General features: G+C 38.3%; 2 protein-coding genes across 8 annotated transcripts in view; one reads left to right on the forward strand and one right to left on the reverse strand.

Annotated features, from left to right (window-relative positions):
* The window catches only part of MEST (mesoderm specific transcript), a 120,701-nt gene extending 111,740 nt beyond the window's left edge, over nucleotides 1–8,961 (forward strand). For 2 of the 3 annotated variants that reach the window (XM_082399237.1, XM_082399248.1), the window contains one exon: nucleotides 1,609–3,440. In XM_082399237.1, coding sequence (XP_082255363.1) covers nucleotides 1,609–1,673 — 65 coding nt within the window. In that variant the 3' untranslated portion in view covers nucleotides 1,674–3,440. Of the gene's footprint in view, nucleotides 1–1,608; nucleotides 3,441–8,926 lie in introns of those variants that run through there. The other variant, XM_082399240.1, reaches the window with a different exon arrangement.
* The window catches only part of COPG2 (COPI coat complex subunit gamma 2), a 142,459-nt gene that overhangs the window by 92,224 nt on the left and 26,454 nt on the right, over nucleotides 1–23,781 (reverse strand). For 3 of the 5 annotated variants that reach the window (XM_082399166.1, XM_082399169.1, XM_082399167.1), the window contains 4 exons: nucleotides 9,675–9,750; nucleotides 8,111–8,203; nucleotides 7,047–7,133; nucleotides 5,804–5,961 (listed from right to left, as the gene is read on the reverse strand). In XM_082399166.1, the coding sequence (XP_082255292.1) occupies nucleotides 5,804–5,961; nucleotides 7,047–7,133; nucleotides 8,111–8,203; nucleotides 9,675–9,750 (414 nt within the window). Of the gene's footprint in view, nucleotides 1–3,451; nucleotides 4,445–5,803; nucleotides 5,962–7,046; nucleotides 7,134–8,110; nucleotides 8,204–9,674; nucleotides 9,751–23,781 lie in introns of those variants that run through there. The other 2 variants (XM_082399170.1, XM_082399168.1) reach the window with 2 other exon arrangements.

The following is a 23,781-nucleotide window of genomic DNA, read 5'->3' on the forward strand; positions in this document are numbered from 1 at the left end:
TATTTATCATGGTGGGCGTCCCTGGTGGTGCAGTGGTTAAGAATCCACCTGCCAATGCAGGGGACACGGGTTTGAGTCCTGGTCCAGGAAGACCCCACATGCCACGGAGCAACTAAGCCTGTGCACCACAACTACTGAGCCTGTGCTCTAGAGCCCGCAAGCCACAACTACTGAGCCCTCGTGCCACAACTACTGAAGCCCGCGCTCCTAGAGCCTGTACTCCACAACAAGAGAAGCCACTGCAATGAGAAGCCTGCGCACCTCAACAAAGAGTAGCCCCCGCTCGCCACAACTAAAGAAAGCCCACACAGCAACAAAGACCCAATGCAGCCAAAAATAATAAAAATAAAGCTCCCTTAAAAAAAAAAAAGTTATCACGGTGCTGTCCTCCTGGAATTTTTGAGCTTGTTATTAAATTTTAAACTTACAACATCAATTTAGAATTACCTAAACAGTGAGAATTCCATTGCTCACTATTACTTCTTAAATTCCACTATTGCCTTCTATTTGTTTGTGCTGGAATAAATCTATGAATAATTCTTACAAAGTGATTGGTTAACTATTTATGGTAAACCCTTACGTTTGAAACTACCTTTCTTTCACCCTCACTGATGAATGACAGTTGGGCTGGGTACAGAATTCCAGGTTGACAGTTATTTTCCTACAGCACTATGAAGACAATGCTCCCTTGCTGCCTTGCGTGCAATGCTGCTGAGAGAAACCTGAAGTAAAACTATGGGTCAAATGATCTTTACTTTACATAAAATTTAGAATTTTTTCTTTATTCTTGATATTTTAAAAAAATTCACTGTTAGAATGTGCTTGCTTATCTTTGTCCTTCATTCTACTCAGCATTTGGTGCTTTTTTTTGGTTTTGTTTTTTTTACTCTAAAGATATCTTTCTTTGTACAGGCCTGAGAAATTATCAGCCATTTTTAAAAGTTAACTTTGTATTAAATTATAACAAAAATATAGAAAAATACATGAGGTAACTGTTAAATGGATTGAATGTTTGTATTCCCCCATCCCCCCCCCCACCAATTCATATATTGAAGCCCTAACCCACAGTGTGACCCTATTTGGAGATGGGGCCTCCAAGGAAGTAATTAAGGTTAAATGAGGTCATAGGGTGGGGTCCTGATCTGTTAGGATTAAGGTCCTTGAAGAGACAACAAAGAGCTTGCTTGCTCGTGCTCTCTCTCTTTCTCTCTCTCTCTCTCTGCACATGCACCAAAGGAATATCATGTGAGCACACACTGAGAAGGCAGCCATCTGCAATCCAAGGGAAAGCTCTCACCAGACACCAGCCCTACTGGCACTCTGATCCTTGATTTCCTAGCCTCCAGAACTGTGAAAAAATAAATTTGTTGTGTAAGTCACCCAGTTTGCGGTATTTTGTTATGGCAGCCCTAGAAAACTAATACAGTAGATAACCTCAAAGATGCCCCCGCGACTATTTCCCGCTATTCATTCACACTGAATAGAGCTGACCTTTTTTTATCCAACAAAAGACTGCAGAAATGTTGGGATGTGTTTTCAAAGACTAGGTCATAAAAATGACTGTGACTTTCACTTTGTACTCTCTTGTATCACTTGCTCTGGGTGAAGTCAGCTACAATATCATGAGGACATTCAAGCAGCAACATGGAGAGGTCTACACAATAAGGAACTGAGGTGTCCTGCTAACAGCCTGCATTAAGGCGCCAGTCATGTGAGTAAGCTACCTGGAAGCAGATTTTCCAGCTTCCATCAAACCTTCAGATGACTGCAACCCTGGCCAACATTTTAACTGCAACCTCACAAAAGACCTCAAGCAGAAACCATGCGGCTAAGATACGCCCAAATGCCCAGCCTACAGAAACTGTGTGGGAAAATAAATGTTTATTATCCTTTTAATCTGGTTATGTTTTGTAGTAATTTGGTATACAATAGATAATTAAATCATAGGTGAATTATTACAAACTTGTATGTGCAAATCATAAGTGAATTACAACAAACCTACTACGATAAAGAAAATATTTCAAGCACTTCGGAAGCCCCCTACATGCCAAGCACAACCATGCTGGTGCCCTAAAGATAAACACTATCCTAACTTTTAATACTATAGATTAGTTGTGCCAGTTAAGTCTGAAATTAATTTATACAAAACTATACAGAATGTATTTGTTAGTATGTGACTTCTTTGAGATTTATCTGTGTGGTTACATTTGACAATGGTAATACGTTCATTTCCACTGTTGCATACTGTTGACTATATGAATATACCACAATTTATTTTTTGATTCTACCAGTGATGGACCTTTGGCCTGCTTCCATTTCAGGGCTATTATGAAAAACAGTACTAAAGGTATCCTTGGTATGTCTTTTGACACACAAACGTATGCATTTCTGTTTGGTATTTAAAAGAAGCCAATTGAAATTCTGATTGAGGGTTCAATGAATTCATGAATCAAAATAAGATGATGTGCTATCTTTATAGTATTGAATATTCTAATCTAAAAACATGATATATCCCTCCATTTATTCAAGTCTTACTTTAAATAACATTTGATAATTTTCTGTGTAGAGATGTACACAATTTTTGGTAGATTTATTCCTAATGATTTGATTTTAATTAAAATGGTACCATCTTCTCAAAATTGTATCTTATTGATCAGTTGCTGGTATGTAGAAATAAAATTGATTCTGGATATTAGCCTATCCAGTAACTTTGGTAAATTCATGTATCAATTCTAATAGGTAATATATAGATTATTTTGCATTTTCTATATACACAATCATGTTGTCTGCAAAGATACTTTCATGTCATCTTTCAAATCTTTAGATATTTTATTTTTTTCTTAACTTATTGCACCAAGTAGGGCTTTCCGGTAAAGTGTTACTTAAAAAACAGGATTAGTAAGCATCCTTGTCTCATTCACAGTCTTCAAGGGAAAGCCTTTAATTGTTCACCAATAAGTATAAAGTTTATTGTAGATTTTTTGGTACTCTTATCAGAATAATTATGTTCCCTTCTATTATTTGCTTTGAAAAGATATTTCTAATTACAAATTGCCACTGAATTTTATCAAGTGCTTTTTAGCATCAAGATTTATCTCCTTTATTCTTTAGATGAGAAATATTATGTTGATTTTTGACTGTTAGGTCAACCTTGCACTTCTAGAATAAATGCGTACTGGGAAATACTTGTTCATTATTTCTTCATATACCTTTTCCGCTCCATTCTCTCACATCTCCCTCTGGATTCCAATTATATATCAAGTGGTAGGCCACCTGATGTTATGCCACAGTTCTCTGAAGCTCTGTTTATTTTTCCTTAATCTGTTCTCTCTGTTCTTCAAACTAGTTACTTTCTATAGCACTATCTTCAAATTCGCTAACACTTTCACTCTCCTCAGCCATCTCTAGTTTGGTGTTAGGCCCATCCAGCAAATAATCCATTTCAGCAAAATGGCTTCCCCAAGATGTCCATGCTTTCCTCCATGGAACCTGTGACTATGTTACCTGAAACGGCACAGACCAACCCCTGGCTGACAGCCAGCAAGGAAACAGGGACTTACAATCTATGGCCACAAAGAAACGAATTTGGCCAACAACCTTAACTGAGATTGCAAGTGGATTTTTTTCCCAAAGCCTCCAGTAAGCAACAGCACACTGCCAACATCTTAACTTTACCCCATGAGACCAATGTCTAACCTACAGAACTGTGAGATCATGGATGTGATTACATTTGTGGTAATTTGTTATGGCAGCAATAAAACACTAATACAGATTTTGGTACCTGGAGGTGAGGTGCTACTATAATACCTAAAATTGTGGAACTGCTTTTGGAACCAGACAATGGGTAGAGGCTGGAAGAATTCTAGTGAGCATAATGAAGAAAATCTAAAATGCCTTGACGGACTGTTATTATAAATTTGGTCTTGAAGGAGAGGCAGTGAGGGCTCACAGACTGCTTGTAGAAAGCTGGTCTTGGAGGATCAGAAGGAAGTCAGAAACTTGTTATTGTAAACTGAAGTAAGGTGGATCCTTGTTATGTACGGGCACAGAGCTCTGTGAAACTGTGTCCTGCAGTTATGTGGAAAGCAGAATTTGTAAACAAACTTGGATATTTACTTGAGGGAATTTCAAAGGAAAGTGGTGAAGGTATGACCTGGTTTCCTCTTGCTGCTTATAGTAAAATGTGACTACTGGTTACATTTTCCAAATTCTTTGCACTTCTAGCAATTTTATTTTATTTTATTTTTTTATTACTGTATATAGACATTGTGAATGATATAATGCAAACACTCTAGAATCTAAGATGTTCCTGTAGCAGGCAGTTAACTTAGCTGGGATCAAACTCCAAATGTTATCTTCTCCATGGTGAGTTGCAAGTGAACTCTCCATTCAGTTCTTTCAGCTGACAGCTACTGCTTTTTGCCAGGTTTACTAGCGTCGTCCCCTGTATAAGCATAGTTGAGTAGTCAGCCAAAGATTTTTGCAGAGTTTAAAATTGATTTTGAGGCTCACTGTATCTGTGGCTCCCTCTTTCCCAGGATTTCCACCCTAAATTTTCATCATTCTTCTAATTTCAAACTGTGTTCTGTCCCCACTGTCCAGTAAATACTATGGCTTTCTATGATCCCACACCCAAAAATTGTGGAGTGCCCTCAGAGACGAGCCAGATATACACAAATCTCACCCAGTATAGTTTCTGTCTTCCAGGCATTAATTTCCCTCCAGTTTTGCCTGCTTTTCACCACTCACCAGTACTTTCAAAGAGTGTGGGGTTTTTTGTTTCAGGGAAGCACAGTTTTGGACTAACGATATAATCATTATTTGCAGGAGGGCTAATATAACCAAACTACTCTACCATTACTGAAAGCCGGAAGCTCAGCTGAAATTTTTTTTTTTTTTGGCTGTGCTTTGGGTCTCTGTTGCCGCACGCGGGCTTTCTCTAGTTGCGGTGAGCGGGGGCTACTCTTCATTGCGGTGCGTGGGCTTCTCATTGCAGTGGCTTCTCTTGCTGCGGAGCACAGGCTCTAAGCGCATGGGCTTTGGTAGTTGCAGCACATGGGCTCAGTAGTTATGACTCAAGGGCTCTAGAGTGCAGGCTCAGTAGTTGTGGCACACGGGCTTAGTTGCTCTGCAGCATGTGGGATCTTCCCGGACCAGGGCTCGAACCCGTGTCCCCTGCATTGGCAGGTGGATTCTTAACCACTGTGCCACCAGGGAAGCCCTGAATATTTTTTTTAATATTCCATTTTTTCTTCTCTGTTGACATTTATATCTCCTAGTTTTTTTAGTGATTACTCAAGAGGTTACAGTATTCATCCTTATATTATCACAGTCTACCATCAGATACTATAACACGACTTCATAAACAGTATAAGAACCTTATGAATGTGTAATTCTACTAGCTTCCCTCATGTGCTTTAAATAAATAAATTACTAAATACAGTACTTCAACATTCTCTTTTATAAAAATAAAAAAGATAAACAAGATGATTCTTAATGTCACTTCCAGCTTTCACATTTAGTTACTATATAACCTATGATAAATATTTTTTGTTCAATATCAGTTTGTTATTTATTGTATTATTAGCAATCATAATCTATTAAGTATATATGCTGGAGCATACATTAAAGTAAAAATAAAAGTTGTGATTCTTGGAATCCCATAATTTTTTTCTTAATTTGGAAAACACCAAATCCATCTGTAAAGTCGGCATTGCCCAAAAAATATTCATAAAGGAAATAAACTCTGAGGTATGTTAACCAGCAAATGGAAAATTACTTAGGTTTAGCTGAAAACACTTACCTCTCTTCATTTTCTTTTAGTAAGCGACTGGCAATTCGGATCAACATGCAGTAGGCAAACTGTGATTTGAGACCAGATTTAGTAAATTTATTCAACATCTTAGAAACAGCAAGGCGATCACTCTTTTTAAGGTGATACAAAACTCCCAACGCGTGGTACTAAAGAACAAGAAAAAGAATATGATATAGAGAGAAGGCTGAGTAGGAAGAGAATAAAACTTACATAAATATAGAATCATATGGAAATACATTTTTAGTAAAAAGATATCCAAGTTTAATGTATACAAATAGAATATCTTTTTCATACTGAATCAAACACAGGCATGATTGAAAGGATAAGAGTTTCTAATTTACCCTCAGAAGTTGTTAATACAGATTAGGTAAGTATTAAGGGGGTGACATACAATCTGAAGATGGCTCTAGCAGGTTCAGCGTTGCCCCATCCATCGTTAGTACAAAGGCTCTCAGGTCCAAGGCTTTACCAGTGTTACAGGTCTTGCTTAGTGGATTTAAATCATCTGTGGTTATGTTAGTGGTTAAAGGATTAATCTCCTGAAGTAGGCTTATGGCATGTAATTATCATGGCACTTTGTGTAAAAACACAATGATCAGAGTTAGGAAGGTGAGAATGTTTCCCAAGGGAAAAATTACTACTCTACTTCCTCATAAGTGAATATGCTAACATGAGAAGTAAACATTAAAAGAGGATAAATAAGTACCCTCTCAAATATAAATGGAGTACTTTACATAAAATTGCCAGTTAAGAATTTAATCTTGTTCCTTTTAATTAAGAATAGCGTAATGAATATCAAAAGGAGATCTTTCCAACAAAACAGTTAAAGCTTCACAAAGTGATAATTACTCTTTACTGTTTTTCTAATGTCTAGTATAATCAAGGCCTGAAAAGCTTGGAATTGAACATCCTTCTTCACAAATTATTTTTCAAACAAAGGACTGAAATGAATTATGACCTTTGGAACGAGCATCTCAAACTACCACTGAATATAAGAATCTTCTCAAATATTCTTACAGTTTCTACTAAACACTATAGCAGGGCCTACAGTGGTAATCATAATTAGTGGGATACTCACTTGGGAATATGCACTAATATATACTTAATATTATGCTGCTTAATATTAGCCTTTAGCTAATACTCATCTGGGGAATCAATAAACTGCCCCTAAAATGTAGGGTTAAAGAAAGATGATCTGGAGACATAAGCTAAGGTGATTCAATGACAGTACCTGGACCATTATATTATCACTTGAAGCAGCTTCTTGGGCTTCATTGACCCAGCGCTTAACCACATCATAGCTTATCTTCATCATGTGCTAATAAATACAGAAAAAATTGAGAACAGATCATGCATAGTCACTAAAAGTTTAGAAACATGAGTTAGTTTTCTTGGAAAATCACTAACAGACATTTCCAGAAAAAAAGAAACAATGTTATAGCTTTATAAGTCTATTTCAAGTCTCTGAGACAACTAATAGACCTGAAACACTTTCTCCAAGACCCCTTTGGAAAGGTGAGCATATGTTTGTGGCTGGGAAAGGTGTATAAAGGGAAGTAATGAGAGGGGAAGGACGGGGAGGGAATGGATAATTAATAGGATGGTACTTAAATAATGTTAACATTATAGGTTTTACTTCCAGGAAACTCACCTGGAAGAAAAAACAGAGTACCATAAAAAAGTAGAGTACCTGCTGTAAAACTTGACCAATTATATTCCAGAACCAGCAACTCTCGTGATTCAGATGATCTAATCCATTCACACATTAGTAACCAATTTTAATCAAATACAATGTGATAGGCTGTCATGAATAAATTTTGTTTTGATAAAAAAGAGAAAGAAAAGATATTACTAAAACAAACAGCACTTCCTGGGAGGAAATTTAGTAATGGGACAGTAGACTTTGGACTGAAGGACACTGCAGACACAGGGCACCAACAAAAGCAGAGGACAAAGAGACAAGAGGTAGAAGGGCAGGTCATAAAGGACGATTTAAAGAAAGAGATTAGCTCAGTTTCTTCTCTGATCCCCATCCCACCCTAAACCACCACCTGTATTATATGCACAACATAGCTTTCTGATTACCAAAACCTTTCAAACATATGAAAATTTCATGTTTTTAACTGCCCATTTTAATTGCTCAATGTTCCTCTTTCAGATAAAGCATTATTGTATAAAGTAACAGAAATGTATACATATTTTAAAATGTTTCATTTGTGAGAGAATCATAGTGATACTTTGTTTTTGCAACTAGAAACTGTACCATGCGTGAGAACCAGTTACTTGTTCACTTACTAAGGAAGATACCAATGCTGAACTCGATACACTGGAGACTTTATCCACAATGGCCTGTTTCATGTATCTTTCAATGGCCTGCAACATTGTTCCCTGAGAACATTCACAAAGAAAAAGCGGTTGAAGCAAAATATTTTCATCCAAAACTACCACTTCAAAATAATTTACAAAAACAAGTCACATATTTGTCTCTGTGCAAATATTTGGAATGCATTAAAAGGCTTATCATATAATAATCAGATCCCAGAGGGCAAAACCCAGACAACCAAGCAGCAGCTTCAAGAAGGAACATTTGTAAGGAAGAGGAATAACTGTTCCACAATGAAATAAACTGTCTCAAACTGAAGAATCCCAGTTCGGAAGAAATACACAAGTAGAGGCTGAACCTATCAGGGATATTATAAAAGAAATTCCTAAATGGGGATGCTTTTAAAGTCCTGAAGATACCTCTAAGTGTGGGGCATGTATTTTATATGGATCCCAGAGAGTCCTATAAATCAACTGTAATCTCTGATTATTTTAGATTCATAAGAAATTAAATGTGCAATATGCTACTATATTGAGTCCTCAATAGGAAATCCTCTGAAAATAAAGTTCTTTTTAATTTATCTGGAAGAAAGCTTAACACTGGGAAGGTGGTGGCAGGTAAGTAAGGATGCGTAAATACACCAAGATCAATACTTAGATGAAGAGAGTCTTAGCTAGCCCTAGAATGGTCAAGTCTTATGGTATCAATTTAATGCTAAAAACAAAAGCAACCACAATAAAGTAACTGAGCATTGAAAAATACTAAACCATTTCTATTACTCCTCCTAGGATCCAGATTTACCATTTAATCCTGCTCAACCTTTGAAATTTGAGAAGATTGCAAACATATACATAAAATACACCCGATCATGAATATAGCTGAAATACTATTCAATTTGCTCGGCAATGCCCAGCCTGTCTTTCATTTTAACTTTTCCTTCTCAGAGTTCCAAGAAAGGGACAGCCTAACATACTCTATAACCTCATCCCTCCCAATACAACAGACTAAGTCAAGGTTAAACACCTGATTTGGACCCAGGTCGACAACAAGCCACTGGCTGGCTGATGGCTAATCAGATTGTTTCTCTTAAATACTTAAATGAGAGGGCTTGAGCCTGGTAAATGATGGATCATAATAGTAAATATCTGAGAATCTTGCTGCTGAGTTCCTTAGAGCTACCCTATTTCTTGTTCTGGTTGTAAGCTTTACCTCAAATTCTGAGAGATTTGTATTTTGAAATAAAGCTTTTTTTTTTTTAAGCTAAATTCACATGGGTTTTTGTCTCCTGCAAGCAATGTGCCCTATGACAAAAGTCCATGAGGGTAAATATAGAGAGAAATAGACTAATCTAAATAAACAAAAGGAAAAAACAATCTAAAAGAAAAAAAACCTGGAGCCACAAAAGCCTTTCTGGTGGTCATGTTTCTCTTCTGCTGATGATTCACAAAGTCAGACAGGGAATCCTACTAAATTTACATGGCCACCTGCAGATAAAAATAGGTCCCCTTTGACACCTCAGTAAAACAAAGAACTTACATCAGTGATTCTGCAGAGAGCCCTGATGGCTGGGCCTCGGTACACATCTTCCTTTCCAGTCATGTCCTTAGTCAGACTGAGAAAAATCAAATTGGTTACCGTAAGATTAAAGTTTTCTCTTTTGTGGAGGCCACCCCTAGCTAATTCCACTTGTCCCCATAATTATCTTAATGGAACTATTGATTAAACAAGTATTTACTGGGGCTTCCCTGGTGGCGCAGTGGTTAAGAATCTGCCTGCCAATGCGGGGCACACGGGTTCGAGCCCTGGTCTGGGAAGATCCCACATGCCGCGGAGCAACTAAGCCCGTGAGCCACAACTACTGAGCCTGCGCGTCTGGAGCCTGTGCTCTGCAACGGGAAAGGCCGCGACAGTGAGAGGCCCGCGCACCGCGATTAAGAGTGGTCCCCGCTCGCCACAACTGGAGAAAGCCCTCGCACAGAAACGAAGACCCAACACAGCCAAAAATAAATAAATAAATTTATTTTAAAAAAACAAAACAAACAAGTATTTACTGAGTGTCTTCCTTGGATAAATATAAAAACTATTGGGTAGAAGGCTATTTTAAATCTTAAGAATACAGCAGTGAGTTGGTGGGAATGTAAACTGATACAGCCCCTATGGAGAACAGTATGGAGGTTCCTTAGAAAACTAAAAATAGAACTACCATATGATCCAGCAATCCCACTACTGGGCATATACCCTGAGAAAACCACAATTCAAAAAGAGACATGTACCACAACGTTCACTGCAGCACTATTTACAATAGCCAGGACATGGAAGCAATCTAAGGGTCCACAGACAGATGAATGGACAAAGAAGATGTGGCACATATATACGATGGAATATTACTCAGCCATAAAAAGAAACGAAATTGAGTTATTTGTAGTGAGGTGGATGGACCTAGAGTCTGTCATACAGAGTGAAGCAAGTCAGAAAAACATATACAGTATGCTATCGCATATATATGGAATCTAAAAAAAAAAAAAATTGGTACTGATGAACTTAGTGGCAGGACAGGAATAAAGACGCAGACATAGAGAATGGACTTGAGGGCATGGGGTGGGGGAAGGGTAAGCTGGGACGAAGTGAGAGAGTGGCATGGACATATATACACTACCAAATGTAAAATAGATAGCTAGTGGGAAGGAGCCGCATAGCACAGGGAGATCAGCTCAGTGCTTTGTGACCACCTAGAAGGGTGGGATAGGGAGGGTGGGAGGGAGGCAGATATGGGTATATATGTATACATATAGCTGATTCACTTTGTTACACAGCAGAAACTAACACAATATTGTAAAGCAATTATACTCCAATAAAGATGTAAAAAAAAAAAAGAATACGGCAGTGAGCAAAACAAAGTCTTTGCCTTCATGGAGCTTACATTCCAGTGGGAAAAGAGATATTAATCACATAAACTAAATATATACATAATTTTAGATACTGATTACTGGCATAAAAAACAGACAATGATATAGAGAGCCTCAGGCTGAAATCCCCCAAAATCCCAAAAACTCATCAGACTTAAAAATAACTCTTTAAAAGAAACTGACTAAAATGATTACTTCATGAGGTCTCGCTCTCTCAGGAATGGCTTTCTAAAATAATTGTCAATGGTTTCAGACCTTTCTGTGGAGCTGCAAAAACAGGCAGAGGAGTGTGGACTGAGCTACAAAATTTCATGGCCGTAATTTTAAAAGGTTTTTAACCTTTAGATTATTCACTCTTTTACCCTTCCTTCTCTTGTCCTCTGTGCATTTATACTACCCTCAAACTGACTATCCACCTCCTCCCTCACTCAACTTCCCTCACATAATCCAAAATGGCCTCCAACTCCAACTCACTCCATTAGGGCACCAAGAGGAGAAAGTTGTGAATAACTGACAGTCCTTCAATTTCGTTCATTTTTCAATTATTAGGTAGAGTATTTCACTCATATAACAATCCATTTTCAAAGTATTCAAAAAGGTATAAAATATAAAGTCTAAGTCTCTCCTCACCCACCCTAGCCTGTAGTGCCACTCAACTGGAGACAGCCATTGTGAACAGTTGCTTATGTTTTCTTAAGGAAGTTCTTAAAATATATGCAACCAGAGACTTATTAAAATGCATGCCAATGGATCACCACTCTTCTGGTACCTTCAATCTTACTCAATAATATAACTTGAAAATCTTTCCTTATAGGCAGATGTTTTAAAATTTTAGATATTTATATATATTAAAATATCTAAATAGTATATCTAAAATATCTTTTTAATGGTAGCACAGATTTCCATTGTTTGGGGATAAATAATTTATCAACCGGTCTTTTTCACAAATATTTGCATTTTTCCAATTAGATTAAAAAACTGAGGCTTGGCAGGTTTGGTTCCTGAGTCCTCTCTCCTTGACTTGCTGATGGCACGGAAGTAGCCATAGTAATGCATAAACAAAAAGGCATGGCTACGTTCCAATAAAATTTTATTTACAAAATGAGGCAACAGTTTTGGCCACAGGCCATAGTTTGCCAACCCCTGCTCTGTACTTCTGTTTAGCTTGGGCTGCCCTGACAGCAAAGGCTTACATACAGATAGTTTATTTGGGAGTGTGTTCTGAGGGAGAAGTAAAAGATAAGGAAGTAAACCAAGGAGGAGGGAAAGTCAACCCAAAGAAGTTTTCTCTAGTGTGTCACTGCCACAAGCAACTGGTTATTTAATGACCAATCTTCTGAGAAGCCTAATGAAATACATCTCAGAAACCACACATTCAAGGGATGAAAAGGAAAGAATTTATCCACTAGCTCTTAGCCCCTGGTAGAGATTTAACCCCAGAGTGTTAACTCCCCATTCTCTTAACATTCACATGTTAACTCACACATGTGAGTTCAGTGAGTGTGCAAGAATTGCAGGGCAGGAAGCAAAACGCACAGGACATGCTTGAAGTGAGGCACTATCGATGCTAGTGAGCTGGACCCTACATGGCAATGTTGACCACAGCCACAGCTGGAACCAAAGATGAGGCTGAGGAAACGGGAGGTTGCTCAAAAGTGGCACCCAATACAGCCCATCCTTTGCACCCCTCACATTTGAACATGTCTTCCATTGAATCTAATCTATTACTGAGTCTTCAAGATGGTAACCATCCACTATTTCTACAAGAGACTGGAAGATGAGTAGAACATGGTACAACCCATACTGCTACAACTCATTTCAAAGCCATAATTGATATTCATCATCTCCTTCCTATAACCACCCATTCTTTATTTCCCTCACTCTTGGCCAGCACTTCATCTCATCTTGGTTATGTGTCTGGTAGGTGACTCAAACCTTTATCCCAAGGGATCTGAGCCCTTTGTTGGATTTACCCTGGTTGGACCGTTGGTTGTTCCCTAGTCCCTAGTCAACATTTTCCCATGCGTGAACACACAAAAATATACTCAAGTGAATACCTTGAATTCTAGATACAGTCCTCTCTGTCACCTTTATATAGAAACAACCCTAGATCTTCATAGGGATCAAGGTCAGTTACCTCTACGAGTATAGCAGCTCCTTTCATTACCTGCTGGTCCACTAGCATGAAGAACACAAAGTGACCCAATAGGAGTCATCATTTCAAGTGTGCAAACTGGCTCACTTCCTGCCCCAGGGTTGCTCTGCTTCTGCAGTGTGGGATGCCTTAGGTTGCCAACCTGTTACTCAGACATGTAGAATCCAGAAGTGTGGGATGTTTCTGTGCTGGAGACAATCCACACCCACGGGAACCAGGAGTCAATGGGTTAAATGCTCCCCCTTTTCACCCCTTGAAAACATTGTCCCCTGGGAACCGGGACCTCTAATACACATTTGGGGTGAGAATGGGAAGCATAAATTCTACAAGTGAGTCACTGGGAGTGAGGGTTAGAGGGGCCAGTCCTACTTCCACCTCTTGATTTCTGGACCTGCCTATTCTATTTCTTGGTGACAGTACCATACACTGGCAATCGATTCAATGGATATATGGCATCTTGGAGGAGAATTCCCCAACCTCACAGAGTCCTTCCTCCAACCTACTACCTCAGCTGAGCATTCAATAGGCCATCTCATCATAGCATCAGGCTGTCTGCTCCTAGGTGAAGCACAATAAAACTACTCATCTCCCTCCTAGTCACGAGCCCACTATCACTCCGCTTTTGCCATAAAATGAATGGCAATGTCATGTAGGATACCATGACAATAAATTAAGAATAACTGTTTATACCACAACTTGGCCCTACTGCAAACCCCTGGTTTATTCTATCTATATTTTATGGTGTTTGGATCATGCAATTTTAAAAAATTATGTAGTCAAATTTATCAATCCTTTGTATTGCCTTTGGATTTTAGTCATAATTACAAAACTTTTCCCTACACCAACGTTAAAGAGGAATATACTCATGTTTTCTTCTAGTACTTATATGATTTCATTTTTTTAAATTTATACTCCTTATCTTTTTAGAGTTTACTCATGTATATGATGTGAAATACAGATCTAATTTTATCTTTTTCTAAGTGGCTACTCTAATTTTATCTTTTTCTAAGTGGCTACTCAGTTGTCCCAGCAACATGTATTAAAAAGTACATGCTTACCCCAGTGATTAGAGATGCCACCTTTGTCATATACTAAATTTCCATGTGTCCTTGGGTCTAATTCTGTACTTTCCATTTGTATCAGAGAATTCTGAAAAATGTAGATCAGCACGGCCGAGTTGACACTTTACGTAGTCATCACACAATTTTACTCCACTGGTCTCTTTGTCTATTCACGTGTCAGTACCACACTGTTCTAACTGTACAGCCCTTAGTATTTCACTGACTGGTAGAGCTAGTCCTTCCTCACGGTTTTCCCTTTTTCAGTTATTTCCTGGCTATTCTTACATGTTTGTTTTTCCACATGAACTTTAGTATTAACTTTTCTAACTCTGTAATATAACCTGTTGGATTTTTTATTGGGATTGAAATGAATTTATAAATTAATTTAGGGAGGATTAAAATCTTTATAACGTTGAACTGACCTATTCAAAACAGGGGATACCTTTACATCTGTTCAAGTATACTTTGAGCATTTCAGGGCTTCAAATTTTTTCTTCCTAAGTTTTGTGCATTTTTTGTCAAAATTATTCCTAAGTATTCAATCTCTGTTGTTGTTGCAATGGGGTTCTATGCGTGTTGTTTGTTTACATAAAAGCTACGGATTTCTATGTGTTAATTTTATATCCTGCTACCCCACTCAATTCTTCTATTGTTTGAGTTCATTTTATCATTGTCTAGGGTTTCCAGGAATTCTACCACATCATCTAAAAACAGAGAGAGTTTATTTCTTTGTTAATTTACTCTTATGTGTCGAATTGGTTTCTCTTGTCTAACTGCATTGCTTAATACCTCTAGTACAATGTTGAATAGTGGTGACTGTGGTTCTGCTGACTGCTTTGTCTCTTGAGAGTATTCTTTTTTTCTTGTTTTTTCTTAGGCTTCCTAATTTGTTGTTGAAAGCCAAACATCTCATGTAGGACAGGAGAGATGAAGTAAATTGTTTACATGCCTTGAAGTGGGGACATGTTTCCTCCTGCTAAGTCATTAGCTCAGGGGTTTGAATTAATCTCTTTGGGAGTTGGACTGGGTTTGGTTTCTTGTTGCTCTTGTAACACTCAGTGCTCCACAAGCTTGGCTCCAAATTCCTCTAGTGATATCCTATGTTTAGGTTGAGGGCTGGTGTGACAGAGTATTTTTTTTTTTTCAATGATTACCCTCAGCTTTTGGTATTTTCTTCCCCCAGCCCCTCAGAGAGGATTTGTCTCTTGCAGGTTACTTACTTATCCCTCAGTGCAGTGGGCGGGTAGGGATGGGAGGCTGTTCTTTGTTGTTCTAATTAAGGCTATCTTAGGCAGGCACCCTGTTCCTGGATCTTAGGGTTGTGGCCTTCACTTCTGCCCCTTCTAGAACTGCAGTTGACTCAGTGCATATTCTTATCACTCCCCCAGGGGTAGAAAGTTTTTCCCCTGTTCCCTTCCCACAACTGCAATGAGTTTTCACCAGGATCTAAAGATGAGTGTGTGTTGCCATTCCTCCTACAGCTTAAGGCTTTTCTTTCAGAGGGGAAACGGAGGAAAAGGATCCAAGGGCAGGTCAATATCCCTGCCAGGGTAGTTGCTATTCCCTGCTCCCAATTCTTTACCCTGAGGGAGATTCTCCCTCAGGACTCTCCCAAATGCTCTATAAGCGCTCGGTTGGGTCCATGGAGAAGAACCAACAAGCCTATAGAGGCTTAGACCGCCCAGCCAATGAATTTTTTATTTTGCATGTTGTACTTTGTCATTTCTAAAATTTTCAGTTGGTTCTTTTTTATATATGTAGTTCTCTGCTGAGAATTTCTACTCTTCTATTCATTTCAAGAGTGTTCACCTTTATAGAGCATGGTTGTATTAGCTGCTTTCAAGTCTTTAATAAACCCAACATCTAGGTAATAACAGGGTTGGCATCTATTGATTATCTTTCCCCTTGAGAATTGGTCAGACTTTCCTGGTTGACTCATTTTGGATTGTATCTGCAGATTCTGAATATTATGTCATGAGACTCTGAGTCCTGTTAAAAGCCTCTGAGGAATGCTGACTTTTGTTTTACCAAGCACTCAAGGCAGTTTCAGATCGCAAGTTCTGTGTGGCCTTCCGTGCATGTCATTTCTCCCACACTCTCTGGCTCTCAAGGACTCCTTTTCCCAGTTCTTCTCACCAGAAATATGAGATTCTCTCAGAGTTTTAGCTCCCTGTGCTACTGCACAATTCTTTGGAAGCGAGCCCTTAAGACAAAGAGATAAAAGAAAGAAAAAAAAATACAGTTGACCCGTGAACAATGCAGGGGTTAGGGGTGCCAACCCTCCACACAGTTGAAAATCTGAATATAACTTATATTCAGCTCTCCCTATACATGGTTCCTCAGGATCCATGTGTAAGTAGACCTGCACAGTTCAAAACTCCTGTTGCAAGGGTCAACTGTAACGTGGATTTCCCCCCACTCTTCACATGCCAGGGGCCCCTTTTCTCAGAGACAGGTCTTATCTCAGGGTTTCAGGTGTCTGAAATACTGCTGTCACGTCACAGCAGTGTTCCACAACTAGGACTGGCCTCAAGGCAGGACCAGAAATTAAACAAAAAAACAGTAACAAACAAACAAGGATTCTCCCCCATGCTCTCCAGCTTGCAGGGGTCTTTTCTTTAACTTGTGCTCAGGCTAGAGAGATGGGCTTCTGCCTTTGTTGACTCGTCCCACTGTACAGTTCTCCAATTAGCCTGCTCTTGGGTCAAACGCGGGGTATAAAGAGGAAAAATAAACATGAAACTCACTGTTACCACACTGGTTATTCATTAATTACTGTTTTCTTTCCTCAAATTCACTGTTATTATTCAGTTTTCAAAGGCCTCAGGTAGTCACTTTCTGTACTTTTGTCCACAGGTTTTTGTTGTGATCATTGCGAGACATGGCCTGCCGTGGCCTTACTCCATCTTGGCCAGAATCAGAAGTACCCTGACTTTCCCTTTTACTCATTGGTGTTCATTTTATTAGGCTTTGGAGAAAGGAGTTTTATGACTTGGCATCATTTTCATGATTTTCTCTCAAATGTTTTCCACAATTTAATTTTAAAAGAGAATAAGGGACCGCCACAGCAACAGTCAGCTCTACCCACCACCAGAGCCTCCCATCAAGCCTCTTAGATAGCCTCAACCACCAAAGGGCAGACAACAGAAGCAAGAAAAACTATAATCCTGCAGCCTGTGGACCAAAAACCATGGTTACAGAAAGATAGAGAAGATGAAAAGGCAGAGGGCTATGTACCAGATGAAGGAACAAGAAAAAACCCCAGAAAAACAACTAAATGAAGTGGAGATAGGCAACCTTCCAGAAAAAGAATTCAGAATAATGATAGTGAAGATGATCCAGGACCTCGGAATAAGAATGGAGGCAAAGATTGAGAAGATGCAAGAAATGATTAACAAAGACCTAGAAGAATTAAAGAACAAACAAACAGAGATGACCAATACAATAACTGAAATGAAAACTACACTAGAAGGAATCAATAGCAGAATAACTGAGGCAGAAGAACGGATAAGTGACCTGGAAGACAGAATGGTGGAATTCACTGCTGCGGAACAGACTAAAGAAAAAAGAATGAAAAGAAATGAAGACAGCCTAAGAGACCTCTGGGACAACATTAAACGCAACAACATTCGCATTATAGGGGTCCCAGAAGGAGAAGAGAGAGAGAAAGGACCAGAGAAAATATTTGAAGAGATTATAGTCAAAAACTTCCCTAACATGGGAAAGGAAATAGCCACCCAAGTCCAGGAAGTGCAGAGAGTCCCATACAGAATAAACCCAAGGAGAAACACGCCGAGACACATAGTAATCAAAGTGGCAAAAATTAAAGACAAAGAAAAATTATTGAAAGCAGCAAGGGAAAAACGACAAATAACATACAAGGGAACTCCCATAAGGTTAACAGCTGATTTCTCAGCAGAAACTCTGCACGCCAGAAGGGAGTGGCATGATATACTTAAAGTGATGAAAGGGAAGAACCTACAACCAAGATTACTCTACCCGGCAAGGATCTCATTTAGATTTGATGGAGAAATCAAAAGCTTTACAGACAAGCAAAAGCTAAGAGAATTCAGCACCACCAAACCAGCTCTACAACAAATGCTAAAGGAACTTCTCTAAGTGGGAAACACAAGAGAAGAAAAGGACCTACAAAAACAAACCCATAACAATTCAGAAAATGGTCATAGGAACATACATATCGATAATTACCTTAAACGTGAATGGATTAAATGCCCCAACCAAAAGACATAGACTGGCTGAATGGATACAAAAACAAGACCCATATATATGCTGTCTACAAGAGACCCACTTTAGACCTAGGGACACATACAGACTGAAAGTGAGGGGATGGAAAAAGATATTCCATGCAAATGGAAATCAAAAGAAAGCTGGAGTAGCTATACTCATATCAGATAAAATAGACTTTAAAATAAAGAATGTTACAAGAGACAAGGAAGGACACTACATAATGATCCAGGGATCAATCCAAGAAGAAGATATAACAATTATAAATATATATGCACCCAACATAGGAGCACCTCAATACATAAGGCAACTGCTAACAGCTATAAAAGAGGAAATCGACAGTAACACAATAATAGTGGGGGACTTTAACACCTCACTTACACCAATGGACAGATCATCCAAAATGAAAATAAATAAGGAAACAGAACCTTTAAATGACACAATAGACCAGATAGATTTAATTGATATATATAGGACATTCCATCCCAAAACAGCAGATTACACGTTCTTCTCAAGTGCGCACGGAACATTCTCCAGGATAGATCACATCTTGGGTCACAAATCAAGCCTCAGTAAATTTAAGAAAATTGAAATCACATCAAGCATCTTTTCTGACCACAACGCTATGAGATTAGAAATGAATTACAGGGAAAAAAACGTAAAAAGGACAAACACATGGAGGCTAAACAATACGTTACTAGATAACCAAGAGATCACTGAAGAAATCAAAGAGGAAATTAAAAAATACCTAGAGACAAATGACAATGAAAACACGACGACCCAAAACCTATGGGATGCAGCAAAAGCAGTTCTAAGAGGGAAGTTTATAGCTATACAAGCCTACCTAAAGAAACAAGAAAAATCTCAAGTAAACAATCTAACCTTACACCTAAAGAAACTAGAGAAAGAAGAACAAACAAAACCCAAAGTTAGCAGAAGGAAAGAAATCATAAAGATCAGAGCCGAAATAAATGAAATAGAAACAAAGAAAACAATAGCAAAGATCAATAAAGCTAAAAGCTGGTTCTTTGAGAAGATAAACAAAATTGATAAGCCATTAGCCAGACTCATCAAGAAAAAGAGGGAGAGGACTCAAATCAATAAAATCAGAAATGAAAAAGGAGAAGTTACAACAGACACCGCAGAAATACAAAGCATCCTAAGAGACTACTACAAGCAACTTTATGCCAATAAAATGGACAACCTGGAAGAAATGGACAAATTCTTAGAAAGGTATAACCTTCCCAGACTGAATCAGGAAGAAACAGAAAATATGAACAGACCAATCACAAGTAATGAAATTGAAACTGTGATTAAAAATCTTCCAACAAACAAAAGTCCAGGACCAGATGGCTTCACAGGTGAATTCTATCAAACATTTAGAGAAGAGCTAACACCCATCCTTCTCAAACTCTTCCAGAAAATTGCAGAGGAAGGAACACTCCCAAACTCATTCTATGTGGCCACCATCACCCTGATACCAAAACCAGACAAAGACACTACAAAAAAAGAAAATTACAGACCAATATCACTGATGAATATAGATGCAAAAATCCTCAACAAAATACTAGCAAACAGAATCCAACAACACATTAAAAGGATCATACACCACGATCAAGTGGGATTTATCCCAGGGATGCAAGGATTCTTCAGTATACGCAAATCAATCAATGTGATACACCATTTTAACAAATTGAAGAATAAAAACCATATGATCATCTCATTAGATGCAGAAAAAGCTTTTGACAAAATTCAACACCCATTTCTGATAAAAACTCTCCAGAAAGTGGGCATAGAGGGAACCTACCTCAACATAATAAAGGCCATATATGACAAACCCACAGCAAACATCATTCTCAATGGTGAAAAACTGAAAGCATTTCCTCTAAGATCAGGAACGAGACAAGGATGTCCACTCTCACCACTATTATTCAACATAGTTCTGGAAGTCCTAGCCACAGCAATCAGAGAAGAAAAAGAAATAAAAGGAATACAAATTGGAAAAGAGGAAGTAAAACTGTCACTGTTTGTGGATGACATGATACTATACATAGAGAACCCTAAAACTGCCACCAGAAAACTGCTAGAGCTAATTAATGAATATGGTAAAGTTGCAGGATACAAAATTAATGCACAGAAATCTCTTGCATTCCTATACACTAATGATGAAAAATCTGAAAGAGAAATTATGGAAACACTCCCATTTACCACTGCAACAAAAAGAATAAAATACCTAGGAATAAACCTACCTAGGGAGACAAAAGACCTGTATGCAGAAAACTATAAGACACTGATGAAAGAAATTAAAGATGATACCAGCAGATGGAGAGATATACCATGTTCTTGGATTGGAAGAATCAACATTGTGAAAATGAGTATACTACCCAAAGCAATCTACAGATTCAATGCAATCCCTATCAAATTACCAATGGCATTTTTTACGGAGCTAGAACAAATCATCTTAAAATTTGTATGGAGACACAAAAGACCCCGAATAGCCAAAGCAGTCTTGAGGGGAAAAAATGGAGCTGGAGGAATCAGACTCCCTGACTTCAGACTATACTACAAAGCTACAGTAATCAAGACAATATGGTACTGGCACAAAAACAGAAACATAGATCAATGGAACAAGATAGAAAGCCCAGAGATTAACCCACGCACCTATGGTCAACTAATCTATGACAAAGGAGGCAAAGATATACAATGGAGAAAAGACAGTCTCTTCAGTAAGTGGTGCTGGGAAAACTGGACAGCTACATGTAAAAGAATGAAATTAGAATACTCCCTAACACCATACACAAAAATAAACTCAAATTGGATTAGAGACCTAAATATAAGACTGGACATTATAAAACTCTTAGAGGAAAACATAGGAAGAACACTCTTTGACATAAATCACAGCAAGATCTTTTTTGATCCACCTCCTAGAGTAATGGAAATAAAAACAAAAATAAACAAGTGGGACCTAATGAAACTTCAAAGCTTTTGCACAGCAAAGGAAACCATAAACAAGACGAAAAGACAACCCTCAGAATGGGAGAAAATATTTGCAAATGAATCAACGGACAAAGGATTAATCTCCAAAATATATAAACAGCTCATTCAGCTCAATATCAAAGAAACAAACACCCCAATCCAAAAATGGGCAGAAGACCTAAATAGACATTTCTCCAAAGAAGACATACAGACGGCCACGAAGCACATGAAAAGATGCTCAACATCACTAATTATTAGAGAAATGCAAATCAAAACTACAATGAGGTATCACCTCACTCCTGTTAGAATGGGCATCATCAGAAAATCTACAAACAACAAATGCTGGAGAGGGTGTGGAGAAAAGGAAACCCTCTTGCACTGTTGGTGGGAATGTAAATTGATACAGCCACTATGGAGAACAATATGGAGGTTCCTTAAAAAACTAAAAATAGAATTACCATATGACCCAGCAATCCCACTACTGGGCATATACTCAGAGAAAACCGTAATTCAAAAAGACACATGCACCCGAATGTTCATTGCAGCACTATTTACAATAGCCAGGTCATGGAAGCAACCTAAATGCCCATCAACAGACGAATGGATAAAGAAGTTGTGGTACATATATACAATGGAATATTACTCAGCCATAAAAGGGAACGAAATTGAGTCATTTGTTGAGACGTGGATGGATCTAGAGACTGTCATACAGAGTGAAGTAAGTCAGAAAGAGAAAAACAAATATCGTATATTAATGCATGTATGCGGATCCTAGAAAAATGGTACAGATGAGCCAGTTTGCAGGGCAGAAGTTGAAACACAGATGTAGAGAATGGACATATGGACACCAAGGGGGGAAAACTGCGGTGAGGTGGGGATGGTGGTGTGCTGAACTGGGCGATTGGGATTGACACGTATACACTGATGTGTATAAAACTGATGCCTAATAAGAACCTGCAGTATAAAAAAACAAACAAAACAACTAATACTAAACTTTCATTGGGTTATTTGTATGGAAATATGTTAATATAAATGTTTCAGACATTACATGAAATTTCTAAAAATCTTATATTTGTATTTGTATGGAAATATGTATGGAAATATGTTAATATAAATGTTTCAGACATTACATGAAAGTTCTAAAAAAAAAAAAAAAAAAAAGAGAATAAGTATGAATCCAAATAAATCAGGGCAGTCTGCTTGTCAACTGGACAGGAAAGAGTCAGGATACAGAAAGGTTTCTCAACTCCCATTAAACCCACAGTGATGGTTAATTTTCTGTGTCAACTTCACCGAGTTAAGGGATGCCCAGATAACTGGTAAAGCATTATTTCTCGGTGTGTCTATGAGTGTGCTTCCAGAAGACTGGCATTTCAATCAGTAAGCTGAGTAAAGAAGATCACCCTCACCAATAGGAATGGGCATCATGCAATCCGTTAGGAGCCTGAATAGAATAAAAAGGCAGAGGAAGGGAGTATTTGCTCTCTGCTTGGGCTGGGACATCCATCTTCTCCTGCCCTGGGAAATTAGGACTCCTGGTTCCCAGGCCTTCAGGTCTGGTCTGGAACTATACCACTGGCTTTGCTGGGCCTCCAGTTTACAGAGAGCAGATTATGGGGCTTAGCCCCCATAACTGCGTGAGCCAATCCTTCATAATAAATCTCTTTCTATATATCTATATATATCCTATTAGTTCTGTTGTCTGGAGAAACCCAACTAATACACCCATATTTCTCCACTTCTTCATATGTGTGAGTGCTGTCTTGAGATAGAGAAAGACAAATAATCCTTATGATTTCAGCTCCCTTAACTGAAGTGAGAAAATGGATTATCCTGTGCTTAATTCATGAAACAAACTTTTAATGTGTGTCTAATACATGCAAGGCACTTTTCTAAGAATTAATGATACAAAGTCATATATAATTTTTGCTCTCAAGGAACTAACAGTACAGAGGATAGAAAAACATGTAAACAAATCATTACAGCACAATGTACTAAACACTAGAATAGAGGTTAAAACGAAGTATTATAAGAACAGCAGAGGAGACAATGACTAACCTGTCAAGAACAGGAAAATCAATATGTAAAATGATGTTTGAGCTTTGTGGAAAAGGAAATAGGATAAATGCAGGCACAGGGAGAAACATGTACAGTGATACAGGGTATCAAATAGCATGATGAGTTTGGGAAATGGCAAAAGCATTGATGTGAACCCCAGGGAATGCCAATATTTAGGGTGACAGGCAGAATAAAACAGCCTCTTCTGTGGAAGAATAAAATGGAATAATCAGAGATGGGAG

Source organism: Balaenoptera borealis (genome assembly GCF_965194805.1).
Source record: "Balaenoptera borealis genome assembly, chromosome: 7".
Taxonomy (NCBI): domain Eukaryota; kingdom Metazoa; phylum Chordata; class Mammalia; order Artiodactyla; family Balaenopteridae; genus Balaenoptera; species Balaenoptera borealis.